General features: G+C 41.9%; 1 protein-coding gene across 1 annotated transcript in view; it reads left to right on the plus strand.

Moving 5' to 3' along the window:
* Positions 1 to 11892: 11892 nt before the first annotated feature.
* Positions 11893 to 15944, plus strand: part of SGPP1 (sphingosine-1-phosphate phosphatase 1) — a 20005-nt gene continuing 15953 nt past the window's right edge. Inside the window, exons 1-2 of the mRNA XM_009332748.1 lie at positions 11893 to 11911; positions 15532 to 15637. Of these exons, the coding sequence (XP_009331023.1) occupies positions 11893 to 11911; positions 15532 to 15637 (125 nt within the window). The remainder of the gene's footprint in view (positions 11912 to 15531; positions 15638 to 15944) is intronic.

The raw sequence follows: 15944 nt of genomic DNA on the forward strand, positions 1-15944 counted from the left end.
CCAATCCTTTTCAACAGATGTAGAAATTATCCTCAGAAAAGTGACCAGTGGGATCCAGAATGGAGATACAGCTTTGAACCAGTGCTCTTCCTTAGCTCTGCAAGGGCATTAAGTTGTGCTTTAAAGCCATGACATAATGAAGATTATTTAAAATAAATAGCACAAATGCTTTATGGGCTTTCTGCTCTTTCTGGGCTCTGGACAGCTGGACTTACAGCAACTCCTGCATTTATTTGGACAGGTGGAAAGAAAAATGGGGCAAACTAATTCATGCTCTTTTAATTCTCTGAAACAGCTCTAAATGAGATTTTATTGTTTACACAGCATATATAAAACAGGCAATGATCCAACGTAAAGTTTCATGGTGCCGTCCTTCGGAAAATTTCTTTAATACATTTGTGGGTTTCCTGCTTGTGTGCAATACACATTCCAGACTCCCATAAGTAATAACAAATAGCCTTTATAGCATGCCACAGCACAGTGGCCCAGTATGAGAACAAATCTTTCCCTGGAATTCAGAGGTACCTGCTCCTGCCTGGTACCATTTCTCTGTACCACTAGGTGGCTTTCCCACCCGGTAGTTTGTATCTCTTTCTTCAAAGTCACTACAAGCACAATGAATCTGCTTGTAAATGCAACCACCAAACTGGTGGAAAAGAGAGAAGGAAGCAAAGACATCATTCAGCAGATGAACCCTTAAATTCCCCATACGTTTACAGTGAAATCTTTACCAATCCTTTGTCTCTCCTTCTAATGTTTTAAGTTAGTTACAGCTAGCTAGCTTACTTCTAGGTTTTGAATATGTGCTCATATATTTCTGTATAGCTGCGAAACTTTGCAAAGTAGTGCATGTGTCTAATTTTATAATAGACATTTTTGTAGTTCATCAGAATAAACCAATTAGTAACACAGAAACAGGATGTGTACTATTTAATGAAATGCATTGTCTCACCATGTTCTCAGGAAGAGTAAATCCAGGTTTGCCTTTTCAGATATTTTACTCCGGTTTTTAACTTAAACTTTTTAACTACAGATCTTTACTCACACCTAAACACTGCAAGTATCTGGCTACCGATGATAGTATCTTTTTCAAGCAGCACTCAATGTCTCAAATTCTCTCCAAAAAGAAAAGCCCTGAGGGCTCATTGACTAGAGTACAGAACAGCATGGGGGGAAGGATGAGGGTCACAAAGCCGCAACTGTGTTAAAAAAAAATAAATACACCCCCCCAGTTTTTCTTTAAGTTTGGCCATGTTGAATAACAAGTATTTTTTTTGGAAGCACAACACAGCTGAGTTGGGCAGAGACAGAGCTAAGAGATATTAAAAGTTTGGCAGATGAACTCAGGATTTGCATTTTTCATTCATTTCAGACATTTTTTCCTTTCACATATTTAACTCTTGTTTTCTACTACAAAAATGGCTATATATTCACTGGAGAGAAACCATGGAGCTCTCTCCTGACAAGTACCCTTCAGTGGTATGAAAAGCTGCATCAACAGCTCTTTCAGGCAGAACAAAGTGACACACATGGGATTCACGCGCGAATTTTAGGCGGGCTAATCCTGCAACTAATTGTACACACATCAGGTAAGATTTCAAAGAGGAAAGCCAGCTGCTGAAGAAAAGGCTGGAGAAAGCTCCTCCTTTAGAAAACAGCAGAGAGCCTTTTGGACTTGATTACCTGTGTAAAAGCTGGTTCCTACCTCCAGATAACCAGCAAAGATGGACCCAGGCTGGCAAGAGGCTTAGAAAAACACACTCGGAGCTGCTCTGCGTTGATGCAGCACTGCTCGCTCTTCATTGCCATGTGCCCATTTGCACCATTTTGATCCAAGTCTCTGCCCTGATTGTAGCAGCCAGCTTCTTATACCGACTGGTTTTTGATACACAGCTTTCCCAGAGGCCCTGGACTAATAGCAGGTTTCTGAGGGAAGAGGAGGATAATAGTTAAATTTATTGGAGCAAACTGGCGCTCAGTAAAACAGGGCAGTAATATAGTTGAATAAATAAAGCAATCAGGAATGCATGATGGATTTTTTCATTATACAAGTACCTTTCAAGCAGTCTTTATATAGCGTAACCGTTCATGGTATAATCCCCTCAGACCCAAGTGAGCTCTGTGCCTGAGCAGCCAACTAAAAGCCGTATTATCACATTAGCCTGGTGCTGATTCAAAGTCAATATACTCTGCTCCCAGGGGGCTTTTCTGCTGGGGCTTGGCACTACGCAAACACAGGCACACAGCTTTTGGTGGGCATGGAGCACAGGCAAGAGCCATCTGCGGTATCAGTGCATGCAACGCCAATGTACCCAGACCTACCTGCAGTACACTTTGTAGGTGCATGTCTAAGCTGATCTTTAAGTTACAAGAATCCTAACCAAAAAAAATCGGCAGTTTTGATTTGTCATGCTCGAGTCCTTTCGTCATAATCTGTGCCTCTGTTTTGGCCTGGCACAGTTTAAAGCACCTGCACAGCATGCACGTAAAGCCCTGCCAGTCACTGCCGGCAGTATTTCACCGCCAGTGAGTGCTGCAGTATGTGGCTTCACCAGCTGAAAGGCACTGGATGACTGGTAAAGCTCAGGACAACCTCTGATCTCTTGGCTGTCCCTCAAGCTGTATTATCTCTGCAAACATGCGCTTCCCTTGATCTCTATATAATCTTTTCCCAGACAGAGTAATTAAAAAACAGTTCCATGTCTTTTCCCTGGCTTCTTTTAGCTAAACATTTTGCAGCCTCCCCCCTTGTGCCCACAGTCCGTAGATTTTGTCCTGTGATTGTTTTTTAAATTAAACTTTGTACTCCTCAGTCAGCTCTGCTCTTTATACAGAATTTTTTTCAGGTGAAACACTCTCTTTTCCCCTCTCCACCTCACGGAGCTTTATTCACATGCCTGAAGAGCCCTTGTGGAAGCAAACTCTAATCCCAGCCCGGCGTGGTTTTTAAACACTTCCCCCCACAAATTTCTATCATCTGCTTTTAACTCACTGTGCCCACAAGCCGGAGCAGAGAGCTGGAATGCATGAGCAACAACAGGCCGGGGGTCACCATGCCAGGGCTGTTCCCCGACCTGCTGCAGGCCTGGGTGCGCAAAGAGATTTCGGTATGATGGCTGTAAGTGAGTGCAAGCCCTGGCAGAGGAGGCATCACCCAGATGGGGATATCAAAGCGACAGCCTGGGGCCGCTGCGGGAGGCAGCTGGACACCTCTCCCAGCCTTGCCCAGCCGCCGGGGCCGGGGCCAGGGCCACCTCCTGCCCACGAGGTACCTGCCTTTCTCCCAGCCCTCGGAGATATCCACTACAGAGGCTGTGGCTCTTGGTCACGGGAAGATATTATATGCTTTCCGTAGGGTTGGCATTTCTGTTAAGTATTCCTCTTGAAAAATTCTCTCTTGTCATCTTCAGGATTACCTTGTTTTTATGCCCTTGTGAAATAGTTTTAAGCTAAACATGGGACACATGCATGCTGTGGTGTGATGTTTTTTACTGTTTTGGTATAGTTAGAGGACATGTATAGGACTTTGACATCATTTTTCCAGCACAACAAACAAATGTTGTTATAATCCTATATTCTCAATGATTTTCTTTTAAGCGCGGTTAGACCATATGGGGAAGAGTGTGAAAACAGCTTTTGCAAGGCATCAATTCTGTTTTATCAAGGACTGTGCTGGCAGTTTATACCTCATATTTTAATTGTTCACGGTAAGGAAACATCAGTGGATTCAATGTAATAGTATTTTTCTACATGGGTGCCAAGGTTCCTGCATCTGAAAGGTTACATGGAAATTATTCACAAATGCAGGTATTAATTGATAACAGCTTTTCTGGCACTTTTCATCAGTTTATCTACAAAGGAAATCAGTGTCCTTATTTCCCTGTTATTGGTACAGAAGCACACAGAGAGGAAAAAGGACTTGATAAGGTTTATGCCTGCTAACAACGTAATAGCTTGCAGAGGTGTTAAAGACTTCTGACTCCTCTTGACTTTATTTGGAGTTAAAAGAGCCCTGGAGGCCCAATAAGCAACTATCAACCTTAATCTAAATAATTTCTTTACATTTCAATCTACTTATTGTCTTTACAGAGAGTATTTCAACACTAAGAAAGCAAGTTGCATCTTAATTCTATTAGCAGTAGTCCCACAGGCTTCTCAAAACTCATTTGAAACATTTTATGACCTTGCCAAGATTCAGACATGTTCAACTTTCACCAGTGCATCCCCCGTGACTCCAAAGGGATGTGTGAGCACGATGAATAAAGATAAGTCCTTGCAGAATCACAGCACTGGGCAGTATCTTCACTGGAAATTAAACATTTCATGGTGAGGTATTACAAAGAGGTATTTTTTTGTAATTACACGTTTGGGAGCATAGTGTGGCTGCTTTAATTTGGAGGTCACTTCATACTGAAAACCTACACAAACTGCCTTGTAAGAAATAACCCTTAAAGTAAAAGGTGACATTTTCTAAGGTTTTTTTTAAGTGCCACCCAGGTTCATGCATACAGGCTTCCTCCATCTCTGCATGAAAAGAGTACTTATATTAGTGACCAAATATAAGTACGTGGCCAGAAAAGCAGCTGAAACCAGAAGGCTATAAATGACTATTTATCCAAACTTCTTAAACTTCAGTTTTTAAACCATTTAAGCCAAAATGCATAAATCAAGCCAGATTTGTTGAACACATGGCTCAGGTTCAGTGATACAGATCATAAAACTTAGTGAGGCTTACACAGAATCTGATCTCAGTTTCAGATTTGTGATTTACGCTGGTTTCAGGTTTTCTTGCAAGTATTTTGCATGCCCTAACAAATACAACTGCATTTTAGTTTTCACAGTGTCAGGGTCCTTTGTGCACCAACACACTCTGCAACCTCCCTCCCCTGCTCTGGGGGGTTTGGTGTCCATGTTCAGGACCAGCTCTGCAACCTGGGACAAGACTGCAGGGGAAAGAGCTGTGAGAAGTCTCCTCCAGGCTGGGCTATGCCTGGCCTTGTGTCTGATCCTGCCCTTGCCTCCTTGACTTGCCTTCCTGGCTTGAACATGGCCCTATCTCCTTGCTGTGGCTTTGCCCAGCCATCGTTGGGCTGCAGCTGATCCCAGCTGCCATCACCATGGCTGCTCTGCTCAGCTTGCCGGGGTGCTGAGAGACTGCACCCCAACAGACACTGAGCTTGGATTCAGAGCGCTTGACATGTGGCTTTTCCAAGCACTTGTTTCAAAAATCAAACCAGCTTGCTAAGTTACAGAAAAAACTACTGCATCTTCATTAAAAATCTTGCAGGCAGTTGTCATTTAGTTAAACAATGGGATCCGCCACTTGGGTGAAGTACTATTTGCCAGGATTTCACTGAACGTGATATGCAATAGCAGCCTGATGAACAGTCTCTTGCACCAACTAGACGCCATTTCTTTCTGGGTACAGAAGTCCTGGTACCATTTTAGTGAGGGTTTTGTTGGAGGGTGGTGATTTTGTTGGGCTAAAAAGGTGTTCTTATTAAATCTGCACCTGAAATAGGGCTGTTAGTCATTGCTATACCGTGTTTGTCTTGTTCTCTCCATTATTCTTTGGACACAACACAGAGCAAGCTGCTACTAGCACGAACACCAAATCTTGCGGACTCAGAGGCTGGAAATTTCTCTAGGACAGAAGGGTAAGCTCTATTTACATACTGGATAATACACAGAAACCTGCAATTCTATCTACGAAGCTTTCACATTTTAGTTAGGCTTTGTTTATGATTTGGTTGTGTAAATGATATTGGATAATTATTTTCATACTCATCCAAGGACATACGATATGTCCTCAAGCAACTGCGTCACTCTGACTTTGTGTCTCCAGTTTCTTAATGAAGTCCAAGTTCACCAGGAAAAATGAGGAAGAGTCCTGTCCTAGGTAGGACTTACAAGCCATATCCCACAAAGAAATGACTCTACTAAGGGAGTGATTCTGTCTGGATTTTTTTTTTTCCCCAGAATAAATCAAATTTTGCCCTTGTTACTGTCATTGTCAGGACTCTGCCAGTGCTTTTCTTCAGCTGGCACTTAAAGGGTGAGAAAAATATGGTGAAATATAGTAATATGGCCCTGGTACTATCATATGACCAGAAGTGCAAGCACTCCAGCAGTGCTGGTAGGATTAAAGAGTAGAACAGAAGCGGTTGTACAGTTTGTGGCTGCAGAAGCTCTGCCAGACATACTATTACACAAAACCAAAGAGAGTTTTAAGAGCTCTCCTGACTGCACGCGTGGGTTAAGTATCCACCTTACAAACGCAGGGGAGAAAGCAGACAGAGCTAATGATAACGAGGCATATAAAAAAAGGCATACGTATACATCTATATCTAGATATACAGAGATGGGCAGCAGGACAGTCATAAGGCAAAACCACATTACAGAAAGCGAGCATTTTTAACCTAAGAAATAAGAAGAAAACCATCTGATTAGCCAGAAAAACTGCAAAATTTAAGATGAGGTGAATGTGACAACTCCAACCCCCTCATGAATAGTGTTTTGCCTTCCTTTGTTGTCTGGCTGAGCTGGTTTTGAAAGCCCCTTCATCAGCAGTATGCAGTTTCTAGCACAATAAAGGTGCAAAACTAAACAGCCCTTAGAACACTCAGGCTCTTAACTGATGAACCTATATTGCAAGTTCCTCCAGTCACTTTTGGTTATAAACAAATTTTTTTTCTAAAATACAGTGATCAAAAAGATACGCAGTCCCCCACCGCCTCCAAAATTAATAAGTTCTTCAAAAAATGCTTCTCTTACTATATATCATATTTTATTGCTTGCTTTTCAGCAGCCACAGCAGATCACAAGGGTGGTGTTAGAAGATGTACAGGCAGACTAACACAGAGCTCCTGCATCCTAAAGTTATGTACCACAGCCCTGTGAATCAGCAGTCCCGTGTTCTTGGCCAACTTCTACCATGTACATATCCCGATTCCAAAACTACAGTTGCTTAACTTTTGTTCCATTGACTAATCTCACTGAACCCCAAGGGCAGGACTTAGGGGGCCTCCAATACAAGGACTGCAACTCCCAATACCTGTTGATTCAGATCACCTAATCAAATGCCTCTGCTCCCTTTTCAGCCAAAGCAGTTAAGCTCCCAATCACCAAACTGCAAGTCATGCACTGTCTTGCTAGATCTCTTTCTAGCCCTCTGCGTTTTACAGCCAATAGTCTATATTCAGGAGGAGGGATGGAAGATGCAATGCCCTGGATTATGCCATAACCTGGTATCTACAGCAGTCTTCTGAGTCATGAGTGGGTTGCATCCCATCAGGCCAAGGTGAAACTGAATTTAGATTTCCCACTCCCTAGCTGTCTATGTTTATTAAGCTGTTGTGGGAAGGATAAGCTCTGGTGTTTCTCTTCCCTCATCCCTTTCACAGAAGCCTGTGGTTTCTCTGTGAACAGCGCTGGACTCACTGCTACGAGTCTCTGAGTGTGCATAGCAGAGTGGGCTTCTCCAGGAATTCAGGTGGAATATAGACACGTTTTTGCTGTGTACCTGAACCGTGGCAGGATTCAGCCGAGAGCCTGGCCCTACCTGTCACTGCCACCTGTGCAGTCATGGGCACTGCAGTTTAGTGACCTGGGGAACTGCCAGGACAAATGAGTAGGCTGTAGGAATTTTTACATACCTCTAGGGTTAGACAGCTGCCACAGCAGATTTATAGGTAGTTTTCCTGAAATTGGCCAAATGAATCCACCTGAGTCCCATTTCTGGTGCCCAAAGTAAATATTGTAGAACCTACCCATCGTGACAATGCACTTATTTAAGGACTTGGATGTCTGAGGGCATGTCACATAACCCTACGTATTTTAACTCACCCACCCCTAAAAATTTAATTCCTTACCTCATGATAATATTTTAAGGGTTAATTTACATTTGAGGAAATATCACAGACACCCACATAATTCTGAGCACTTTCTGTGTAATTAAGAAAAGCAGCAATGTTCATGCTACCCTCAGAGCAAGAGCCTGCAGAACCACTCGTTACATTCAAAATACTTGTCATACAGGTTCTGAATTGCCCTGGGATGCATGGGTTGCATTACCTGGAAAAGGGCGCAGCAGTAAGGCAAGCAAGTTGTTCTGAGTATCATCATGTGTGTTGAGCACACCTGGTCTTTCCCCGAGACCATCCCCAGGACTGGGAGCATGTAACAACCCGAAGATAGAAGGCTGAGGGAGGTGGCTCACCGGCATTTTCAGCAGATTGAAAGGAGAAGGCTCTTGGTGATGTGCATGTTCTCAATCCACCTGCAACAAACAGGGCCATAGTGAGAGTGAATTAATACTGACTATCACATTTTTAAAAGGGCTTAGAAAGGTCCTTCCCAGGCAAGAGCTCTGACCACTAGGCATTTACATCAAAAGTGGGCATCCTATCCTGGAAAAAAGTGAGATCTACCCAATTATTTATAAAAATACTCATAACTGACTACCATCAGTAGATCCTGTATCGCACGTAATTCAAGGTATCTCACTTTTAGTCCTGCCTGAGGTGTGGGAGGGAGTTTCAGAGCCATCCTCGCATTTGGTTTGTTATCAGCTAACTAGAAACAGCTCTCTCATTCAGCCTGTAGACTTCCTGGCCTGTCTGTCAAGGTATCTGCCTTTTCCACTGAATTGCAGAGGGAGCATAAGGGCTTAATTTTGGCCTCGAGATAGTAGTTTGAAGGTTAGGAGTTAAAATGAAAATACTACAGTGCTTAACATGCTCACAGACATATTTTTTATTGGCTGCAGATCAGATCTTTGTTCTAATATGGATGACCTCATTTGTAGTAACAGCTATGATTACAAATAGTGCTCCTGAGACCCAAGAGAATTCATAATTGGTATGAATTATGAACATATTCCCCCAAATTGCAGCTTCTTTTCCACCTCTGAATGGAAAATGAACAAATGTTGTCACAAAGAACCCTAGGGAAGCTTTCACTCCTCCTACTCTAGAGATGAGTAACTTGACACACCCTTGAACATGAATCCGGCTCCATTTCATTATCTTGGCAACTTGGGATTGTCCAAGAAAAAAGTTCAGAACTGATTAAACCATGCATCTGTGAGCGCTAAGGCAAATTCCCATCTGCTGTATATCTTATACTTCACATCCCAATTCTCTTATCACATCAAATCTCTCTTCCTTAGTGATTTATTTGGCACGTACATGCCTTGCCTAGTTTCCCACACATGAACCTTAGAGCCTGATGGTAGGATTTGAACATGCTACCTTTCTCCTCCTTTTCATGTCCTAGGATGCCACATGGTAAACTCTCTGCTCCTGCTATTCAGGTTGATTCCTGTGATTTCCTTCCCATTAATGTAGTGTGGGTGCATTCCTTTAATGAGTTTGAGTAATCAGAATAGGTCTAGCCTCTTGAAAAGGTGCTTTTTTCTTTTTTTCCGTGAAGCTGTAACTCCTAGGATGTGATCACCTTGCCTCTGACGGGAGTCCTGGGCGCCCCCCAACTCTGCAATGCCCTGTGGAGAGGCTTGTTTTCATCCTTGGACTGGGGATATGTTCTTTGAACTGGCCCGTCAGCAAGTGGGTTCTGCAGCTGGGGAAGCAGGAGCTAGGATCCCTGCTGCTCTCAGCATGCTCCAACAAGAAGCTTCCTGCTGCCAAGAGTTCTCAGCAGTTGTTTGCCCCTGCAGCACAGTTGGCTTGCAGATACCGATGTAACTCCCACTCTTGCACACAAAATTCGATCCAATATGCAATAATTGCAGTTGATGCAAGTCAGCATGAAAGAACTTATTCCTTTCTTAAAGGACAAATATCTTTAAGAGACCTGCAGAAACTGCAGTGATAAAAAGGCTGCAAGTATTGTATAACCACAAAAGTTCAGACGATGTGTGGAAGAAGGAACCCTCTAATTCTGGGCTTTAGGTTGATGAAGAGCTACGTGCAAGTTTTGTGGGTTTTTTATTCTATCCCTCCTCTGCTGTCTTGCTAGAAATAAAATATAGCTGTAACGTAACGCAGTGATGGTACCCAAACAGGTGCATGCACCGGGTTAGTAACTTGCCTCTTCCATAGCAAACGGTGTGGATAATAAAGGACAGCGTGGGCATGAAGGCAGAGTCAGCTATTCTGAGTGAAAACAGGCAATTCTACAATTTAATCCCTGGTAGCCAGAGTGAAGAAACACCTTCCAGAAATGAGAGTTTCACACCCACAACTAGGTATTATTAATGCAAGCTTTTGAAAAAGCAGGAATCTAAATCGCCTCAGCTTTTTTGATTTCTTGTTTCTGAAAAAAGAGCAAACAAACCCCACCCGCAAAGCAACCAACTTCTCCTCCGCCTTCCCAAATTTAATTGTTTTCAATTCAAAATCCTGGGATGAAGAGGCAAAAAGACAAAGGGTTTGTTGTTGCTTTAGGATTTGCTAGTCTCTTCCAGGCACCACAGGAAAAAAAAAAATCTCCATTTTCTCACCATACAGACAGCAGATTACAAAATTAAAATTACAGGAACCTGGGAAAATGGAAGAAATGGAAGTATAATGAAACTGTTACCAAATATGTATCTCTTTCCCAGTTGAAAAATGAAGGGGGCAGGAATTACGCATCCACTCCCTCATAGAGTTGTTCCGAGGAGTTGCCAATTAATGATTGTAAGATATGCTCATGCTATAATTGAGGACATAGAATAATTTAAGGTAACGTCAAAAATGGAATAATCTAATTTCTAACGTGATAGAAACACTCCTTAAATAATGTCACCTTATCTGAATTATGTTTGAAATGGCATGTGACACGTGGATGCAAGTTCACAGAAGAATCAAAAGACTGTAACAACTGCATTCCTAGAATGACTTTACAGAGGAGACCCTATCACTGCAGTCTCTTTTATCACTTATTTTCAACTTTTTTATTCTTGTTTGCTATAACAAATCACAACATTGTACACCTTGCATCTGCATACAATTCCCTAGGCACTAAAATTCTGTGCCTTCCCAAGATTATGTGCCAATATAGGCACGTGGAGAAAAAAAGAAAAACCAACCTAAGCAGCTGGGCAGATTCAGTAATGATGGGCATACTCGGCCCTCATCTAAATGAGGCAGCAGTGTAATAAGAAGTACGTCTTGTGACATGAGAACATGTGCTGCTGTGCCACCCTGTGCTAAAATAGGGACACACCAAAGCCACCTGATTCCATTCTCTGGAAAACCCAGGCCTGTAACTCTGAAGCAAAACATCCACCGTTTAAGCAAAGCCCGTACTTTCTGCTTCTGTTGCTGATGTTAATGTTATTTGGGCCTTCATGTTTCAGTTTATCTGGTCAGCCAACGGATCAGATTTCTGAGGTACCGAGGGACCTTCCCCTCTCATACCCAAATGCTACAGCAATTTAATAGTGTGTGAACAAGGATACTTGCCTAAAGAATTTAGCAAATTTACAAAAGCAAATAATAGGGAAAGTGTTAGAAAACCAAACAAAAAATAAAAAGGCACTCTTACATATGGAACTTTGAGCACTATCCTGCAGAAATAAATGCAAAACCAGGCTAAATTGAAACCAGGGGATTGCAGCAAGTCATTGAACTCATTTTTTATTGCAGTTGGTAAAGTTTTTAGCATAGCGATCAGAATACCAACAAGAAAGAGACAAGGACCAAGCCTTATTCTTTCAAAACTACTGAACTTTTTTTTACCCATGGAGAATAACATAGTTGTTAGACCTTATCTAAGAGAAACGCTACACTGGTTCATTAAATACATTTTTACTAAAGATAGGTAAATTCTTTTAAGTTCTGTTGAAAAAGCTAGCACTGGAATTCATGAGCGGTAACTTGTACAGATATAACCTATATTTTAATACCTTAAATTGCTTACTCAGAAAGTACTGTGCAGAACTCGGCAATGACCAAGTACAGCATAAGTAAGCTGGAAACCCTTCAGTATGTTCTTTCTCCCACTGCTGTAATGGAACATTAGCACTTGCCCAGCGCTCCTTCACTGAGCTATTGCAATAGCTCGTACACAAGAACAAATTAAAGACCTCTCTGGGTTTTTTTGCTTACAGTAATATGTATTAATTGGAAATAAAATACACTTCCTTATTCTCCCATGTATTTTTCAAGACTAAATCTTACGATAAATACAGTCTTGCCTTCTCAAATCTGGGTACTCAACTCACCAATTTCTTTTAAAAATAACAATAAACCTGGTACAATTAGCACATTTTATTCATTTACATTCAAAATTATCTAAAACGAAGCCTTCCTCTGACTCTAGGCACTTTAACATCATTAATAATATAACAAAACCCTAGCAGCATTAGAATAATTATTTCAACAGGAAACTAGCCATTCAGACCTCTACAGATACTCCTTCCCATCCTTCATCATGCTGGGAAATAATTTTAATTCTCTTCACAAAATGCTATCAAACAGATGTCTTTTGCACAAAAAGATGACCAGATTCAAGCTATTTCAGATGATGACAGAAAACAAGTCCCACAATCCTGGAGAATGTCCTGCCACCTGCTCCTTCAGTTATATTAGGAGAGAAAAACAACTGGCTGCTGATGACTCAGATAAACTGGTCTCCAACTGTTTAAAGCTTTACAAGGCAGAACCAGTACCTTAAATACACTCACTCACTAACCAGTGGTCATCCAAATGGATACCAAGCAAGACGTTCTGCTTCAAAAAGGAGCTCCTGGTTCTGCTCCTATCACTTGGGCAGGGTGGTCACAGCAGCAGCTGTAAGCATGATGTATTCTGCACCTCATTTGCCATCGATTCCCACAGCTGTCTTGTCAAATCCTTGCAGCCTGTGGGAACATGGCTGCGAGTATGCTGGTTTGCCAGGCATCCTTGAAAATGCACGTGTCACGGGTGTCATGCTCAGATGGCACTTGTGTGGTGAGCTGAAATGTATTCAGAACAGCTTTGGGGCCATCTATTGCAGATAGTACAAAGAAACACGTTTTCTGGAAAAGTTCAGTTATAGGGTGCACTCCACTCTCCTCTTGGAGTGCCCACTGCAATCGTTCCTTACTCTAAATGCGCAAAGGTAATTTAAAAGCTACTTCAGTATTAATGTCATGTAATTTTCATACTAACAGTTCAAAGTCAAAGCAAACAAGTTTCAACCACACACAAACACTTTCTGCTTTTTTAAGTTACCAAGTGCATACCATAAAGACAAGTCTCACTCTATCCTTTGTAACCCCTGCGATTTTTTTTTCCCCTGTACAGTTATTCCGATCTCATTCCAGAATTCATCATCAAGTTAATGAACAAATTTCAGCTTGTTCTGTGGTTAAGGGGAGACTGTTTGTGGCTTGACTCTGGGAAAACGCACAAAAGAAGGCGGCAGCTTGTTTTTCAGCTCCTGTCTTCGCATTTTCTGCTCAAGAGCCAGGGAAGCATGTAAATTAGGAAGCACATGGATCTTGCAGGATTAGCATCACACATTTCTCAGAAGGCAGAGAAATGACAGCACACCTTCCATTCTCAGGATAGAAAAATTGATCGTGTACCATTTCAGGGGTGGTTTTCTTCATGTTTCTCTGCCAAGCTGTTGATCAGAAATCTTACTTATATTTCATTCATCCCTCTTTCAGGAATAGCAGCTCCTCCACTGGTAATACAATTGTTATAATGCCTCAAGTGAGTTTAACACTGCACGATGCAAACATATGCAACATACAAATATACATAATGTACAATATAGGAAATCTATCAGGATTCATTTGGTGCATTGTTACCTGAGCACTCTGGATAATAATCCTCCAAAAAGTATTTCACAATGTGAACATCAATCATGTAAAATTGCCTCAAGGCCAAGAGAATCAGAATGCACCAAATGAATTTTCTTGTAAGGATCTATTCCTTCAGAAATTTAAATGAAAATGCAGAGAAATTTTTCCAAGTAATCCCAAGAGTGCAAATTTAGGAAGCAAAAGGCCAAAACCTTTAGATATTGTCTTAATAAGTATATTCTGCAGCCAAAAGCTTAATTCAGATCAGCTTTTTTATGGCGCATAAGTATTTCAAGGCAAAAAAAAATTGATTCTAATGCTCATGGTTATTAACGAAATGTCTGCTTCTGGCATTTAAAATTTAAACCATGATGGTCCCACTAGATTAACCTGACACTATGCGTATCATGGACCATCAGAATTCAACCTGTATTCATCCAATAGAATAAAGCATAACTTCTGCTCGGCTAAAAAATAATTTTCAGAAATACATCTAATCTTCAACAGAAGACATAAAACGATGGAAGACCCTCAGCTTCTCTTGGGAATGTGTTCTGGTGGTTAGCCATGGAAAAACGTGTGTCTTATTTCCTATTTCAATTTGTCTGGCTTTTGCCTCCAGCCATTACTTCTTATTATGCCTCTCTTCAATAGATTAAAGAGCCCTTTAATATCCTGTATTTCCCCCCACGAATGTTCCTATACACTACAATCAAGTCACCTCTCAATCCTCTTTTAGATAACTTTTAACAGCCTGAGCTCTTAAAACCTCCCAGCGTAATAAGTTTTCTCCAACCATCAGAACATTTTGCTTCAATTTTTTTCTCTCTCCTATTTTCCAATGTGCTTCTTAAAATCTGAAAAGCAGAACCATAGGCACTATCCTGCGGATGACATTGTTGAGGCCAAACATGAGAGGTAAAAGAAACATTTTTTATTCCTTTGTTTATACATCGATTAATCCTTTTCTGCCATAGCAGCATACAGGAGAGCCCTTATCTGATTGCTTACTTATTCTGACCCTTAAATCCTGCTCAAAGTCATTACCTTCCCAGGCCATAGTCTTCCGTTCTCCAGTTATAGCCTCCACACTTGGTTCTTAAGATAGACAAATTTATAGTTGGCTGGATTAAAATTCACTAAGTTTGAATGGGCTGCTTCTACCAACCGTTCGATCGGTGCCCCGTCCTCATCATTATTTACAACTCCATTAATCCTGGAGCCGAATTTTTGCAGCAGCAGGTTTAGATCTGCTTCCAGATCATTGCTAAAAATGTAGTACAACATAGAAACTACTACTGGAACCTCTCTAGACACCATTTCTTTCAACTAAGTTCTCCTACAGACTTCCTCTTCTTGAGACCTGGCAGCAAATTCCATTTGCATTGTTTATTGGCACTGCATGCACTCAATGTTAATGGGAATATCATGCAGCACTAAGTCTGAGTCAAGTACCTCCTCAAAACAGTATTAATAGCTATTTTTACTAAAACACTGTGTAGACTTGTATTATATTCCTTCATTTCATCTTTTTATTATTTGAAGTCCACATCAGGTTTTCCATATTGGTTAGGATAGCTATTAAGCCAACTAGTCATTCAGGTCATATTGCTCACCCTTTTCAAAAATGGCACAAAGCAGCACATTTACCACTTGTTTAACCTCCTAATTTTAAGGCAAGGTACAAATACACTGGAGTACTACCAAGCCATAGATCGGCACGAGTTGGATAGGCAGAAGCATCAGAGAGCACTGGTGACCAAAGCTCGCATTTCTCACGGCATTTCCAGGATGGAAACCCCAGCAGCTGTGGACTTTCAAAGTACCCGATAGCAAAGCCACGCACATCCACCCAGAAGGAGGTGTGGAACCCCCTCCCGACTATGGAGAGATGGGGTAAGGCACGACCCCTTTCCTCGCACCCAGCAGAAACCTTCCTGAGCAGCTGTCTGCTCCACATCTCTGCGCGTAACTCACCGCCTCCATCGCTTAACCGGCCTGACTGCTGGGGCTACCACCACCCACAGTCTCTGCTTGAAATCAGCTTTCCCTCTCATGTTTACACCACCAGATTTAGGCTTCTGGGGTCAATCCGGGCAGAGGAAGGGGTAGAGGAGGGCAGGGGCAGCCAGGCGCAGGCCTCGGGGGTGCCGACGCCAGACACGGTGGCTGAGGCGAGGGCGGCAGCAGCTCACCCTAAGTC

Source organism: Pygoscelis adeliae, unplaced genomic scaffold, assembly GCF_000699105.1.
Source record: "Pygoscelis adeliae isolate BGI_AS28 unplaced genomic scaffold, ASM69910v1 Scaffold179, whole genome shotgun sequence".
NCBI lineage: Eukaryota > Metazoa > Chordata > Aves > Sphenisciformes > Spheniscidae > Pygoscelis > Pygoscelis adeliae.